At 42.1% G+C, this 15,590-nt stretch overlaps 1 protein-coding gene across 2 annotated transcripts in view; it reads left to right on the top strand.

Moving 5' to 3' along the window:
• Positions 1-15,590, top strand: part of LOC120541392 (aminopeptidase N-like) — a 137,702-nt gene that overhangs the window by 86,062 nt on the left and 36,050 nt on the right. The window contains exons 2-5 of one of the 2 annotated variants that reach the window (XM_039772969.1): positions 4,360-4,504; positions 7,102-7,916; positions 13,800-13,942; positions 15,297-15,433. In XM_039772969.1, the coding sequence (XP_039628903.1) occupies positions 7,324-7,916; positions 13,800-13,942; positions 15,297-15,433 (873 nt within the window). In that variant the 5' untranslated portion in view covers positions 4,360-4,504; positions 7,102-7,323. The remainder of the gene's footprint in view (positions 1-4,359; positions 4,505-7,101; positions 7,917-13,799; positions 13,943-15,296; positions 15,434-15,590) is intronic. The other variant, XM_039772968.1, reaches the window with a different exon arrangement.

The raw sequence follows: 15,590 nt of genomic DNA, 5'->3' as shown, positions 1-15,590 counted from the left end.
AGACAACCACCAAACCTCAAACAACTGATTGTCCGAAACTCTATGTGTGGCTCGGCAGCAAGTGGCACATCTCCCTGCCTAGAGGACAGGTGGGGCACCTGCGCACGTATCTACACGACAGATCAGGTAGTTATACCACATTGCCAGCAGGAGCATAAAATAAAGAGTCCATTCACATGCAAATCTGCTAAGGTGGTCTACCTAATCATGTGCATAAGGTGCTCCAACACTGGACTGTATGTCGGGGAAACTGGTCAGGCACTGCGCCAGCGAATGAACCCACATAGATTTCATATCAATCAGAACAGTGTTGATTTTCCGGCAGGCAGCACACATTTCGACAGTAATGGCCACAGCATAAAGGATAATTCAAGGTAATTTCAAGACCCAACAGGAGCAGCGAGAATGGGAATACAAACTTATGTTTAAATTCAACACTCTACAAAACGGTCTGAATAGAGACAAGAGTTTTATGACCAGGTTTGTGGACTAATGGACTGAATGACCAGCTAACTACATCAGAGGCCTATCTCACAGACAATGCACTTCAAAAAAAAACTTACAGGGCTTTCTCTAGTGATGGTTATCTTATCTCTACGTTTTATTTGTTCATCGTTCTCTTCTTTCAGGGTTAATTCATCTCAGGTTTATTCATTTTGCTAACATTTGAACAAAAAGGTTGCTAAGATGAAAGAAACAAATCATTTTGCTGTCCCAATATAAGTGAGAGTATTTTTCAGTTTCTTTGTTACACCTTGCCTGATGAAGGGGCCTTAGCTGCCTCGAAAGCTTGCATTTGTAATCTATTCAGTTAGCCAATAAAAGGTGTCATTTCACCCAACTTTCTCCTAAAACCAGGTGGCAGAGTGGCACCGTGTGTGGTTCTACAGGGCTTGACTCCTGTGTCCGTGTGGAGGTGACATGTTCTCCACATATCTGTGTGAGATTTTCTGCTACAGACACCTACTGATTAGGCTGATTGGCGATTCCACTTTTTCCCTGTGAGTAGGCTCTGAAACAGACTGGTAACCTGTCCATGGCAGGAGGGGCTACAATAACCTTGAATTATACTACACCAGTAATGGCGCACTGCACAATAACGTGCCGTGAACACACGTGACTTGAGCATTCCTGGTTTTCATCCTCTTTCTCTGTCTCTGTTTGTCATTCGTTTGCTCAGAGGTTGATGCGCCTGCTGCTTCCTGAGCAGCTCTTCTTTTCTCCACCCTAGTAGCCCGCTTCTCCTTTTCTTTTCACGTTAAAACTGATTAAATCAGTGTTTGTGTTGCAATTACTTAGTACGTGTTCATTAATGTTTCATTTAAGCTGGCGCTTAAGTGTTCAATCTGCCTCAAAAAATGATTTAAGATATGAAGAGGTAGGGAAAGTGATGGCGAAGGTGGTAGGGATGAGAACGGTGCCCGTACACATGTGCCGCCCTGCTGGCCACTGCAGAAAGTTGATTCTACAATAAAATAAAAAGAGGAATATCCTTGGAAGTCAATCATCACCCAAAAGCGGATAGTAGACGTCACGTAGTATGTGTGTACCAAATTTCAGGTCAATGGTTCAAACGGTTTGCGAACTACAGGTGATTTCAAATCCTGGGCAGACAAACAAACAGCGACAGTAGCGTATTATAGAAGAAGATGGATCTGAGAATGTTATGTTTTAATTCTTTATCATCAGCAGTGGTCCTTGTCGCCTGTGAAGTTAGAGATCTCTTTTCTCCAGTATGTTGCATCCTGCATCATGTGCAGTTCTGTTTTCATACCAACTTCTACTGTGTTGTTCTTCATAATGCCTAAGCTTCTTCCCTTGCCATCCTTCACTCTGAACTTTGTTTGTCAAACCCTTCTCACCTCTTTACGTGTCCACAAAATTCATGCCTTTTTTTTTTCTTATCAGCTTTCCATTAGCAAACACTCCTTCATTTGTCGCGTGTGTTGCCCACTTACGCCTAAGAAACCACATTTGAGCTGCTTCAATCCTTGTCCACATGGCTATGGCTGTTATCCATGTCTCATATCCATAAAGCATTACCAACCAGACATAACCTTTAAAAATCCCAAGTCTCATTTTCATGCTCATTTTGTCTTGATGTGAGCAGTCAGTTCTTCTGAAAAGTCCTTTTATCTATCCCAGTTTTCCTCTTAACTCTTTGAGGGCTGAATATTTTTTCCAAAAAACAAATAGTTTCTGACAAGCAATGGTGTCACACAGAAATCAACATAAAACGTCTGTTTCTGCATGCTGTGGCTGCCAGTTTGCCAAGAATGTGCGGCAGGCTTGCTGCCAGGCTGTCTTTGCGTAGCTGGGACACATTCGCAGTGCATTGCAATCTGGTTTCTACCTCTTATCATTGTTAAGTGGCAGTCCTCCCTGGCGAACGTTGTCAGTACCACGATCAGCTGGGGACCAATCAGTTGAAGCTGGAACCTCATAATCTTTTTCAATCACTTGTATCAAAATCTGAGTCCGACAAGTCATAGTCCAGTTCAGAGATAATAGGCAAACGTCCACGGAGTATTTTGTTTTATGCATTCGCATTTTTGCCATTGTTTGTGCCTTGCTACTTGGTCAGACCAATGAATCTAACTTTCATTCTAGCAACAAGAGTCCAACTAAAACATAACGGTTGGTTTTATCACAGTTTATAGTCGATTACCATCGACAGTCGACATCAGCCCTGAAAGAGTTAAGCTGCTGTTTGCATCTGTCATCCAATGTGAAGATGAACGCGTGACGATGCGGGTTGTGCTTCATGCTCCCATCTGCTGTTTGGGAACCCTTGAACTCCACACCATCAGTAAAGTTACCGATGAGCTAGACAGTGAGGCAACAACATAGCAAGTGGATGGTACAAAAGTGCAAAAGTGCTTTTATTACAAAAAACAAAACCAAAACAGTGTCCAAATAAAGTGCAGTGCTTCAAGAGTTCATCCATCTATCCATCCATTTTCTAACCCGCTGAATCCGAATACAGGGTCACGGGGGTCTGCTGGAGCCAATCCCAGCCAACACAGGGCACAAGGCAGGAACCAATCCAGGGCAGGATGCCAACCCACCGCATGACACACACAAACACACCCACACACCAAGGCCAATTTAGAATCGCCAATCCACCTAACCTGCATGTCTTTGGATTGTGGGAGGAAACCGGAGCCCCCGGAGGAAACCCACGCAGACACGGGAGAACATGCAAACTCCACGCAGGGAGGACCCGGGAAGCAAACCCGGGTCTCCTAACTGCGAGGAAGCATCGCTACCACTGCGCCACCGTGCCGCCTTCAAGAGTTCAATAAATAAATAATCCAATAAAAGCAAGTGAAAATGTGGAGGTTCAAAACAATAGAAAAAAGTCTTCTTAAAAATAACGAGGTTAAAATATAACAGGAAGCATCCTTTTAAAAACCAACAACAAGAAGCCCAGTGCCTTAATACCTGCGACTCCCCTACTACCCCCCGTCTGGGCTTCTCAATAGGGGAGTCTCCCTACTTGCAGCTGACCTTCTCTGCTACTGACTGGTCAGTCGCCTTTCCAATCCTTGGCTCTGGTAGGCACCACCGAACAGCGACTTGGGATTCCCTAAACAACCAAGGCTCTCATGTTGGGGACACCACGTCCCAAGTCCCGACTCCCACTGCCTTCCACGGCCTTACACGGAGAGTCCTCTGCCTTCTGGTCATTCTCGCCCTCCAAAGTAAACTCTGCGGGAGCGACCACAACTACTACTCCCCCGGGTGTCGGCCAGACACCCAGGCTGCCTGTTCAGCTGCCGCGAGCCTGCTTTCACTCGCTTGTTCTCCCGCACCGGCTCTCTCTTTTTCATCTCACTGCTTCCTGCTTCCTGTTTTTTCTCTAGAACCTTCGTTCTCTTTTTCTTTTCTCTTTTTCGTTCTACCCTTTTTCTTCTAGCCGACTCACGTTTCTATATATGTCGAGTGGGCATAGCAGCTGCGACAAATTAGCAGCCCCAGGAACAATCACGCATGTGGGCAGTCTCTCACCTGTGCACTTAGGTGAGAAACGCCCAGACCGTAGATCACCCTGAGAACTGCTTCAGCCACAACCACCACGTGCCCCCTCGCTAAGCCGCGAGCTTGGTGATTATTTATTTAAAACTCGCCATTGCTGAAAGAGCTGTGGACCCGCTATACCACAGATCCCCAACTAGTGAAAACAATCCACCTGCTCCACTGTTTATCCATGTGCCATGAGACTGCATTGGGAACTTGATGATTTCTTTGTTATTACCATGCAGACCATCTTTTTGATGTTTAACTGCAGCCTTCTCCTTTCACTCTCTTCCGTTACACATTCTAGCAGTTGTTAAAGCTTCTCTTGTGTATCTGCAGTGTGGTATCATCTGCAAATCTTGTGCTGATATTTCGTCCTCCTACTGTAACGCCTAGCAACTCTATACAGGGGGTCCTCGGGTTACAACGTCTCGACATACAACGCTCACTCCCATAAAAACTTGAGACGTGAGAAGGAATAAAGGTAAGTATTTTTTTACACTTATTTTTTCTGTTACTACAGTACAGTATATATACTATATGAGTATATACTATATACTATATGAGTATAGTATATTTATGTCCTTTTCCTTTTTCTGTGGCTTAGTTGTGTTTTCATGTTCTAGATCAGTGGTTCTCAAACTGTGGGGCGGGCCGCCCTAGGGGGGCGCAAAGTAACAAAAAGGGAGACGCGAAGATGTGAAAAAAAGAAAACAAGAATCGAAAATATGAAAAATACATCTATTGAAACCGAAACAAATTAACTTAAACGACATTCTGATACTAGAAAAATAAAAATAGAGTTAGATAAATGTCGATAAAAGTTAAGTAGGTGTAATAAAATATGCATCTATGATATATCATTAATTAAAAAAGAACAAAGTGGTATTAGTGGGCTCCTTTCAAAAAAACGTTAGGGGGGGCGCGATTAAAACTGTTATGAAAACTCGGGTCGCAAATACTTAAAGGTTGAGATACGCTGTTCTAGATTATGATTTTGTAAATGTGTTAAGATAGGTAGTGACTTAGGCTAGAGTGTGTTTTCAACTTACACCAAAATTCGGGTTACATCACTGTTGTAGGAACAGAACAGTGTCGTAACCCGAGGACCCCCTGTAAATGGATAAAAAATCTTTTCTGCGTAATTACGAAACAACTCTGGCAATAGCACACATCCCCATCTATTTCCTTTAAGCATCCTGATCCATCTTCCTATTTTGCTATTTCGATTACTGATGTTTGTTTCTGATACAAATTCTGCAAGAGTCACACATCTTTTCCATCAAAGTCCAAATCATTGTTTTTCAAAAAGCTCACTGAGGTTTGACAATGTCAGTGGCCTAGTTTTTCAATGCTGCTGGAGCAGGGTGATACCCCTAAATTCCTGGACAGGATTAAGCAGGTTTGAGAATGCTATATTATAATCAGTAAAATTAATTAATTACATTTACAGAACACTTTTCTGACCTACTTTTAGAACCTACTCAACATGCTCTGCATAGTCAGTGGGTAGTCACTTCAACCACCACCAATGTTCAGCATCCACCTGGCCATTTTTCCATCAGTATGCTCATCACACATTATTATGTGGTGAAGAGTCGAGAGCGATAGTTAGCTAATTAGAGATATGGAATGATTAGGGGGCCAGAATGACCAGGCCATATGGGGCAAAAATTAGCCAGTACATTGGCAGGTTACCCTACTTTTTTAAAGAATGTCAAGGGATCTTTTGTGACTATAGAGAGTCTGGACCTTGGTTTTACATCTACTGCTTTCACAGCCCCCATCACTGCACAATGGCACTGGGATCCACAGTCAAACCACAAGATACGCACTCCCTGATGGCCTCACCAACAGCAACCCAAGCTCCTAGATGGTTTTCCATCCAAGTACTATTGAGGCCCAGACATGCTTAGCTTCAGTTGGATTGCCTGTTCTGAAGTGCAGATTATATGGCTGCTGGCAACGTCTTCTCCAAGTTGGCAGCTTTGTAAGAAGTTTGAAAAAACCTTCCGGTAAAGCAGAACTGGGAAGACAATCAGACCAGTCAAATAGCTTCCTCATCTGGTTGGTGTGAAGGAGACTGATATCACATTAGAGTTTATAATCCTCTTTGCGGGAGTCTAAAGTTGCAAAACAGAAATGAGAGTGCCATTAATAACTAGGCCTTCCTGAACAGTTGGTGAACTAAGACCTCCTCATTTAGAAATACCACAACTGCCTTATTCATCCATGAAGTAGATATAATGTTTTTACATCCAATTATTTTTCCTATTTCGGTAGCACACTTCTCTGCTGAAAGTACCGGATTAACAATCAACAGACAGGATCGAGCAGTGAGCAGAAGGTGATGGTACAAAGAAAAGTCGTTTGATATAGCGCCTCTACAAAATCAGACTCATCACACAACTCATTAAAGTGCAAGCAGGTTAACAGACTTGCTCAGATCTCTCATTGAGCCAGAGTTACTTATTTTGGCCCCTGTTCCACCATCTGTGGTTTCTTTCCTCTTTCTGGAGAATGTCGTCCATTCTTCATCAACGTTCATTTCCTCAACTACTCCAGCTTTTACTTCTCTAACTGTACTTCCTGAAGTAGTGACTGGTTCAGACTCTGACACTACTTTGAGATTTAGAAAAGGGCGAGCAGCTTCACTGTGGACTGTGGACTCAGCACTGGCCTCAGCCCGCTCATCCACCTTAGAAGGTTCACAGACAGCAGCAGTATTCAATGTTACCCACCTTAGCTGGTGTCGTCCCTCTGACAAGCCGTGTAACCTCAGCCTTAGCAGGTTAACTGATTTGCTCAGAGCTCTCACCGAGCCAGAGGTTCAACTGAGCTGGAGCCATTACCCCAAGAGCTTTTGTAACTGTGTCCTTCTGTTATCTCTAGACTACCTTGTGATGGCGCAGTGTATGAAAGGTTCTATATAAAATAAACATTGATTGCAGATACAAATGTATGTCAGGCTGCACCCTACATCTGTTGTGACTGACTAATAAGGAAAGAAAAGTACGCCTGCTGTATTTTCCATATGTGTTGATTTCTCTTTTTTTCATCTCTTCTTTTTCTGTGGCACAGGAATTGCTAACCAAAGAGGCATTTCAGAAGCTCTCTACCTTTGTCTCCTCCCTGGCTGAACATTGCCCACTTTTTTATGTCAGTAGCCTGCTCTTCTTTATCTGCGATAATCCGAAGAGGAGTGGCTTGGATAATTAAAGGACGCTGACAATAGGGATATAAAAGCGAGCCGGACGGTAGGCACAACCTCTTTACTCCAAGAGCTGCACAGAAGAATTAGAAATGGGCAAAGGGTTCTACATCAGCAAGACCTTGGCAGTGGTGGGCATCCTGTTTGCAGCTACAGCTGTTGCCACCATCATTGCCCTAGCAGTGGTCTACTCTGAAGCAAAATCCAAAAACGAGGAGACTATTAAAACCTCAGCTGCTCCTGAGGTGACCAGTCAAACCTCTCAGCCGACCACCTCTCTTCCACCGAATTACATATGGAATAGATACAGGCTGCCGGACTCTCTTGTTCCAATATCATATGATGTGTTGCTTTGGCCAAAGTTAGACACATACATCTTTACTGGAAACTCCACAGTCATCTTCAAATGTAAAAAAGCAACCAACTACATTCTGATTCACTGCAACAAGCTAAACCTGACAAACTTTGGAGATCACTATGCCATAATCAGCACTGAAGATGGCTCAAAGGATCCAGTAATTCTCAAAAGCTTTATGGAAGAAAAGACTCAATACCTGGTCCTGGAGCTCCAAGAAGAGTTGGAAGTTGAGAAGTCCTACAGACTATTCACAAGTTTCGTGGGAGAGCTGGCAGATGACTTAGCAGGCTTCTACCGCAGTGAATATGTTGAGAATGGAGAAAAAAGGTAAGTTACATACATAGAGAGAAATAGCAATACAGTCGGTTCCGCCTAATTGGGACACATTAGGACTAGGACATTTTGGCCCAATTAAGCGGCTGCCCTAATTAACCGAATTCCACATAAAATTAAACAATAAATATTTTTCTTTCAATACTTTGATACATTATTGAACAGAAATATAAATTATAAGAAATTAATAGTACTAGGGTGTTGTACCGTGTTAGTCATTATGAATGTAGAGAAAAGCCAAGCAAAATGACACCTTTTATTGGCTAACCTAAAAGATTACAATATGCAAGCTTTCGAGGCAGAAATTAATATCAACTGTGAAGAAAAAATAATAATAAATTCTAAAATAAAATAATGAGTAGGTACGTATTTTAATAAATTATTGAACCAAAATATAAATTACCAGTAACAGCAGACTGCCTGGTAATGTGCCATGAATACACTTGACTTGAGCATTCATAGTTTTCATCCTCTTTCTCTGTCTCTGTTTACCATTCGTTTGCTCAGAGGTTGATGCGCTTGCTGCTTCCTGAGCGGCTCTTCTTTTCTCCACCCTAGAGGCCCGCTGCTTCTCTTCTTTCAATGGCATCTTTTCACGTTAAAACTGATTAAGTCAGTATTTGTGTTGCAATTACTTTGTACGTTTTCTTTAATTTTTCACTTAAGCTGGCACTTAAGTCTTCAATCTGCCTCAAGAATAATTTAAGATATGAAGAGGTAGAGGAAGTGACGGCGAAGGTGGTAAGGAATGAGAACAGCGCCCATACGCCACACCGCCGCCCTGCTGACCGCTGCTGAGAGTTGATTCTACAATGAAATAAGAAAATGAATAACCTTGGAGGTCAATCACCACCCCGAAAGCGGATAGTAGACGTCACATAAGAAGGGGCCTGAGTTGCCTCGAAAGCTTGCATATTGTAATCTTTTTAGTTAGCCAATAAAAGGTGTCATTTTGCTTGGCATTTCTCTATATGTGTACCAAATTTCAGGTCAATCGATCAAATGGTTTGTGAGCTACAGGGGATTTAAAATCCTGGACAGACAAATGAACGGCCACGGTAGCATATTATATAAGAAGATAAGAAAATAATATAAACTGTGAAGAAAAAATAATAAATTCTAAAGTAAAATAATTATGTATGTGCATACAATTTAATTCTGCAAAAATGCATCAAGTGTAGTTTGTCTTTTGTTTTTGAAAGTTTGCACTTCTACAAAATCAGCACAGATATATTCACTGTGGATGTACTGTAGGGCTCCCTTCATTGCCTTCCTGCATAAAATAACACTGTAACCCGACTATAAATTTTTTTGCCTCCAGTTTAGTCACAGGCACAGGTGGATCATGATCATTTTTGTTTTCTTTGTCAAATTTTTGGTGTTTCGATTTAATTGCATCCTCACAGTCTTCATTTTCATCGTAACACGTGTGGATCTCGGCCCGGACACAGACAGACGGACACTGATGGTTCACCCAACGCACGTTTATTATACATATTTACTATTTACAAAGGTGCACACAAAGTTCAGGCCTCTCACACAAATGCCTCTCTCTTCAGGCCGCCTCCTTTCCTCTCCTCCCGAGCTCCGTCCTTCTCCGCTCCCGACTCAAGCCAAAGAATGAAGGGAGGCGGCCCCTTTTATAATCACCCGGACATGCTCCAGGTGCCTCCCGATTAACCTCCGCTGGCACTCCCTAGTGTGGCGGAAGTACCGGCCGCGCACCCGGAAGCACTCCGGGTGTCCCTAGTCATCTTTCCCTCAGTGTGGCGGAAGGGCTGAGGACCTGGGTTCTCCAGGCATCGGGGTGCCCCCCTGGCGGTGACCACGGGCCCCTATAGGGTTGAGCTTCCAAGCGCGGTTCCCATGGTCCCCAAAGCCACCAGGGCGGTTGCCCCCTCGTGGTCTGGAGGAGGTTTAATCCCTCCTCTGGTCCTTCCGGGCATCCTGGCTAGGTGCCACCCCCTGCTGCTTGCCACACATGGTAAATTGTCATCTATCGCTAGCCTACGATGGCTTGTATTAAATGGCTGGCTTTTAATTTTATCCAGCAATGCAATTTTACTAGAAAGTGTAGAACCATTTCTTGGCATCTTGGCAAGGATTATACATTTTTAAATAAAATCGACTAAAAACAAGTTTACTCATACGTTATACATACACGTGAGGTGGTGTAGGGGTAACTGAATGCGGTACGGTAGTGGTGATGGTAGACTATAAAGCAGACGTGCTACTCCACTCTAAGATTGTACTAGCCAAACTTACTTGTGCTTCTTCGACAGGCAATGATAGATGACTGACTGGCAGCACACGTCTGTCTGACTGTCCCAATTAAGCTGAATGTTGTCCCAATCAAGCGTTTAAATTATGTACTAGTTTATTAGTTTGGTTTTCGTTCCTTGAGATTTGGTCCAAATAAGCAGCTGCCCCAATTAAGCAGAATCGACTGTATATGACTCAAAAACTGACATACTGTATGATACTTCTGCTCTTCTATTCACACCCTGTCATTAGCCAAACCTTACATTTAAAATCTGTCAGGTCAGGCAAAAATATTTAGTGTGTTCTTTTCAGTTGCTTTTTGATAAATGTTAGCATTCATCCTTCTCTCTACTTCCTGTTCACGCTGTTTCATATCAGGGGTTTTAAGAGTGGTATCCACTTGGCAAAACCATGAAGGAAGACTGGTGGCAGAGTACCAGTGCATTGCAGAGGCCATTCACTCACTCGCGTTTTGGAGACGCACTTTAGCAGAGAATCCAACAATATTTGGAGAAAACCCCACACAGGCACAGATTGGGGGGACACATAAAGAGGCTGGGCTTCAAACCCTATGAAGTAGCTATAGTAGGACACCAAGTCAACATACATGCATGCCAATGGATTTTAGGTTTGTGAAGCCCTTAGAGGGTGACATGGTGGTAGCACTCGTGCCTTGCAGTAAGGAGATAACAAGGTTCATGTCCCATATCCTCCTTGTGCAGAGTCTATTGTTCCCCATTTCTGTGTTTCTTGCCACTGTCCAAAAATATGCAGATTAGATGAACTGGCAATGCTAAACTGGCCTTCGTGTGTGTGTGTGTGTGTGCGCGCTTACCCTGTGATCCTCTCCAGGGCATTCTCCTGCTTTGCTCCATATGCTTCATGGGATAGGCTTCAACTTCACCAACAGCCCTGCTCAGGATATGGTAGGTTTAGAAAGTGGATGGATGGAAAGCTGCTAGACGTCAAAGAATACACAAATTATAAAGGTGTAGAGGAAAATATGTACTCCCCGATTTCCTGATTCTTTAACAGTATGCTTAACCATGAAAAACATGGAATCACTGTATGATATTTTTACAATGTATTATTTAAAAATATCAATACAACACAAGCATTTTAAGTCAATAAGTTGCTCACAGTAATGTATCATAACTGCTGTCCAGCTGTCACATTTGATTCCCCTTTCTATCACAAAACACTAAGTTGTAGTAAATTAGAAATAAAAAAGACATAAAAATGTGCAAAGAGTTTAGTGTGATTAAGAATGGACAGCAATTACTTTGATTACCTTAAAATAAATACTTTAATTAAGAAAAGGTTAGATCAGGCTGCAGGATTTTCAGATGCTCCTTGCAGGATAAATGATGTAAATGCAGCAATGGACATCATCATTCCACAGAAGGCAGGCAAGGATTCCTCTAACTCAGGGGTCCGCAATCACGGTCTTGGAGGGCCGCAGTGGCTGCAGGTTTTTGCTCCAACCCAATTGCTTAATAAGAAGCACTTATTGCTCAAGTAAGACTTCTGCTTCATTTTAGTTGTCTCGCTCGTTTAGATTTTGAACCCTTATTGCTTATTTTAGTCATAAACAGATGTAGTCTTGGTTTTTAATTGCTTCTAATTAACAATAAAATGCAAATGACAAAAAGAGACCAGCATTTCTCCATTTAGTTTGTTACCATTTACACCTCTGTGTATATTGATCATGCACTATTGGGTTTAATTAAATACTTGGAAGCAAAGTGAAAACAAAAAAAGTGAAGGACTGAGAATTACTCCTCCAGTTTAGCCTTCAAATCATTTGGGGAAGAAAAGTTAGGATATGAGAATAAGCTAACATAGCAGAGTTAAAACACTCACAAGCCACAAAATTAAATTATTGGCAAGAATTGTTTTCTAATTAAGCAACCGGGTTAGAACAAAAAACCTGCAGCCACTGCGGCCTTCCAGGACTGTGACTGAGGACCCCTGCTGAAGACTTTTATAATTGTGCGTTCATTAAGTGTTGATTTACCCTGAAGCTTGTTACAGTGCTCTCAGCCTGCCCTCTGTTTAAAGTTGAAATGAACGCCCCAACCCACAATAAAGCTGTCTGATGATAATTGCGGGCATATTTAATTGCCTCAGAGCCGTAACTGTATTTATGAGCCACCTTACAAGTGTTGCTTAAAATGGCTGCCATTGTGGCCTGTTGTCTATGACACTGGAGTATGCCGTACAAGGAGAATGGTTCAATACAACCTGGAGTCACTGTGTGACCCTTAGCGAGTCACTCAACCTGTCTGTGCCACATTTAAAAATCGGGACCTGGTCTCCCCTAGGCTTTCTCGTATACTCAGATATGGGGATGGACATTTGAGGAGTAAACTGCAAGACAATGATTATATTTTTATATTATGTACATTAAAGGGCCATCAACAACAAATCAAATCAAATTAATAATACATTGAACAATTATTATAAAAGTATAGTTGAATAAAGGGAGGAACGGTGGCACAGTGGTAGCGCTGCTGCCTCGCAGTTAGGAGATCCGGGTTCGCTTCCCGGGTCCTCCCTGCGTGGAGTTTGCATGTTCTCCCCGTGTTTGCGTGGGTTTCCTCCCACAGTCCAAAGACATGCAGGTTAGGTGGACTGGCGATTCTAAATTGGCCTTGGTGTGTGGGTGTGTTTGTGTGTGTCCTGCGGTGGGTTGGCACCCTGCCCAGGATTGGTTCCTGCCCTGTGTTGGTTGGGTTTGGCTCCAGCGGACCCCCGTGACCCTGTATTCGGATTCAGTGGGTTAGAAAATGGATGGATGGATAAAGTTGAATAAACTGGGCTCTGCAGCTGCATGAATAAAAGGTAAAGTACCACTTCCGGTTACTGTAAATAGCCCATAAGTTGACGGAAATCTACATTTTGTACCTAATACTTGTACAGTATGCAAAATTTAGTTGGCACACATTGACCTAAGTGAAAGCGTACTGAGGTTATCATGTTTACACACACGCACACACAAACATAATTCCAAAAATGGTATTTTTGGACTCAGGGAAGTCTAAAACGTGGAGATTCGTCAAAATCTCGAAGTGGAATTTTTGAAAGATTCCAATACTTTTCCTCTATTTCGTGTATGAGAAATTCAGGGAGGTCTAAAACGTCGAGATTCGTCAAAATCTTGACATCAAATCTTTGAAAGATTTCAATACTTTACTTATACTGTGTATACAAGAAAATCAGGAAGGTCTAAAACGTCAAGATTTATCAAAATCTCAAGATCACCTTTGGACGATTCCAATACTTTCCCTATAATTTGTACACAAGAAGGTAAGAAAGAGTATGAATGTCACCTTGGAAAAAGGTGTTCATGGCCAAAATGGTGTTACAAAACATAAAGTTAAAGAAAAAAAAGTGAAGTTATAGAGTCTCATTTATAAGCTATCCTGGTATTCAGTGCTGGAATGGCAGAGAAATGGCATCTACTGTATGAGCATTCTTCTTGAAATAAAGTCGTATTATATAATGAATGCGTATGTTTTAGGAAAACATGCAGAATTATTTTGTGAACGCCATATATATTAACATTAATATTTTAAGGTACATTTTGTTCAAGTATGTTATTTTATGTTAAAGGGTTGTGGCCACCACCCAGATGCAAGCTGCAGATGCTAGGAAAGCCTTCCCATGTTTTGATGAACCAGCCATGAAAGCTGTATTCAATATCACCCTGATCCACAAGCCAACATTTTCTGCTCTGTCCAACAGTCCAGTTAAAGGTAAGCAGATCTTCAAATGTTAACACTTTAGCCCTGATACTAATGACATTTACCTAAACGTGATGCAGCAATCCGTCAACAGACTGTGCTTATCACATCCAATGCATCAATATAGATAGTGTAATAAAAGGAGAGGAAATCTGGAAGAGAGTTTGGGGTCTGTTAAAGAAGAAGCAGTCAGCTGCAAATAAAGTGAACACACAACGAGAAGTCTTTGAAGATGGATACTTCCAACTTGACTATGCTAGTGCCAGAATGTAAGCTCCCATAATATAGTAGCTCTGTCCTCTTGAGAAGATGGTTTCGAAATGAACTTCTGACATCTTTTGTGCTCACATTGTTGAAGTACTGGAAAACGCGGGAATTTTGGGAGCTGGGATGAGGTAACATCAGAGGCCATCTGGGGCATCCTCCTCCATTCTAGAGGCAAATAAGGGCAGGAAGATTAGGGCTTCTTGTGAGACACTCTCTGATAGATAGATAGATAGATAGATAGATAGATAGATAGATAGATAGATAGATAGATAGATAGATAGATAGATAGATCGGTTTTTCCTTTATATGTACATTCTAGGCCACGGGTGGGCAAAGTCAGTCCTGGAGGGCCGCAGTGGCTGCAGGTTTTTGTTCTAACCCAGTTGCTTAATTAGGAAGCAATTCTTGCCAATAATTTAATTTCATGGCCTGTCAGCGCTTTAACTCTGCTGTGTCAGGTAATTCTCATATCCTAGATTTTCTTCCCCTTTCTAAGGATATCATCCAAATGATTTGAAGGCTAAAATGGATGAGTAATTCTCAGTCCTTCACTTTTTTGCTCTTCACTTTCCTTCCAAGCATTTAATTAAACCCAATAGTGCATGATAAATACACACGGGTGTAAATGGTAACAAGCTAAATGGAGGAAAGCTTGTTGCTAATTGCTAATTTGGAACAATTAAGAACCAAGAATACAGCTATTTAAGACTAAAATAAGCAATAAGGGTTCAAAATCTTAACGAGCAAGACAACTAAAGTGAAGCAGAACTGTTACTTGAGCAATAAGTGCTTCTTATTAAGTAATTGGTTTGGAACAAAAACCTGCAGCCGCTGCGGCCCTCCAGGAATGACTTTGTCTACCGCTGTTCCAGGCCGTTTGGTGACTCTAAATTGTTCCTGAATGTTTGACTGTGAGTGGCTATGTGTTGGCCCTCCTTTCAGTTTGGGTCTTTGCCTTTCAGCCTGAGCTGTCATTCTGCCTCCTGTACTGAATCAGACCAATATGAAAATTAATGCATTCAGAAATCAGTTTATGAAGTTCTTTGGTAAACAAAGCATTGCTTCTTTTTGAATTTATTTTTCATCTTGTTAATTGCAGAGGTAAAACAGATCACCGTAGCCGGAGAAAACTGGGATGTCACCAGCTTTGAGCCAACACCAAAAATGTCTACTTACCTGTTGGCTTTCATAGTCTGTGATTTTGGCCACATTCAATCCGAAGAGAACAACATTTCGGTAATTTTTGCTTCTTATTTTTACTAACAGATTGCATTCATATGTCATTTTCTCGACTACAAAAGGGAAAAAAGCAAATAAGCAGGTGAAAGATGGAGTCTTTTAAAGTGCTGCTTGCTGGTAAGCCTCAGGTTTTGGCTCAGAGGTTCTGGGCAGT

This window comes from Polypterus senegalus, chromosome 12 (genome assembly GCF_016835505.1).
Source record: "Polypterus senegalus isolate Bchr_013 chromosome 12, ASM1683550v1, whole genome shotgun sequence".
NCBI lineage: Eukaryota > Metazoa > Chordata > Cladistia > Polypteriformes > Polypteridae > Polypterus > Polypterus senegalus.
Note: the sequence above shows the minus strand (reverse complement) of the source record. Positions and strands in the feature narration are given on the sequence as shown.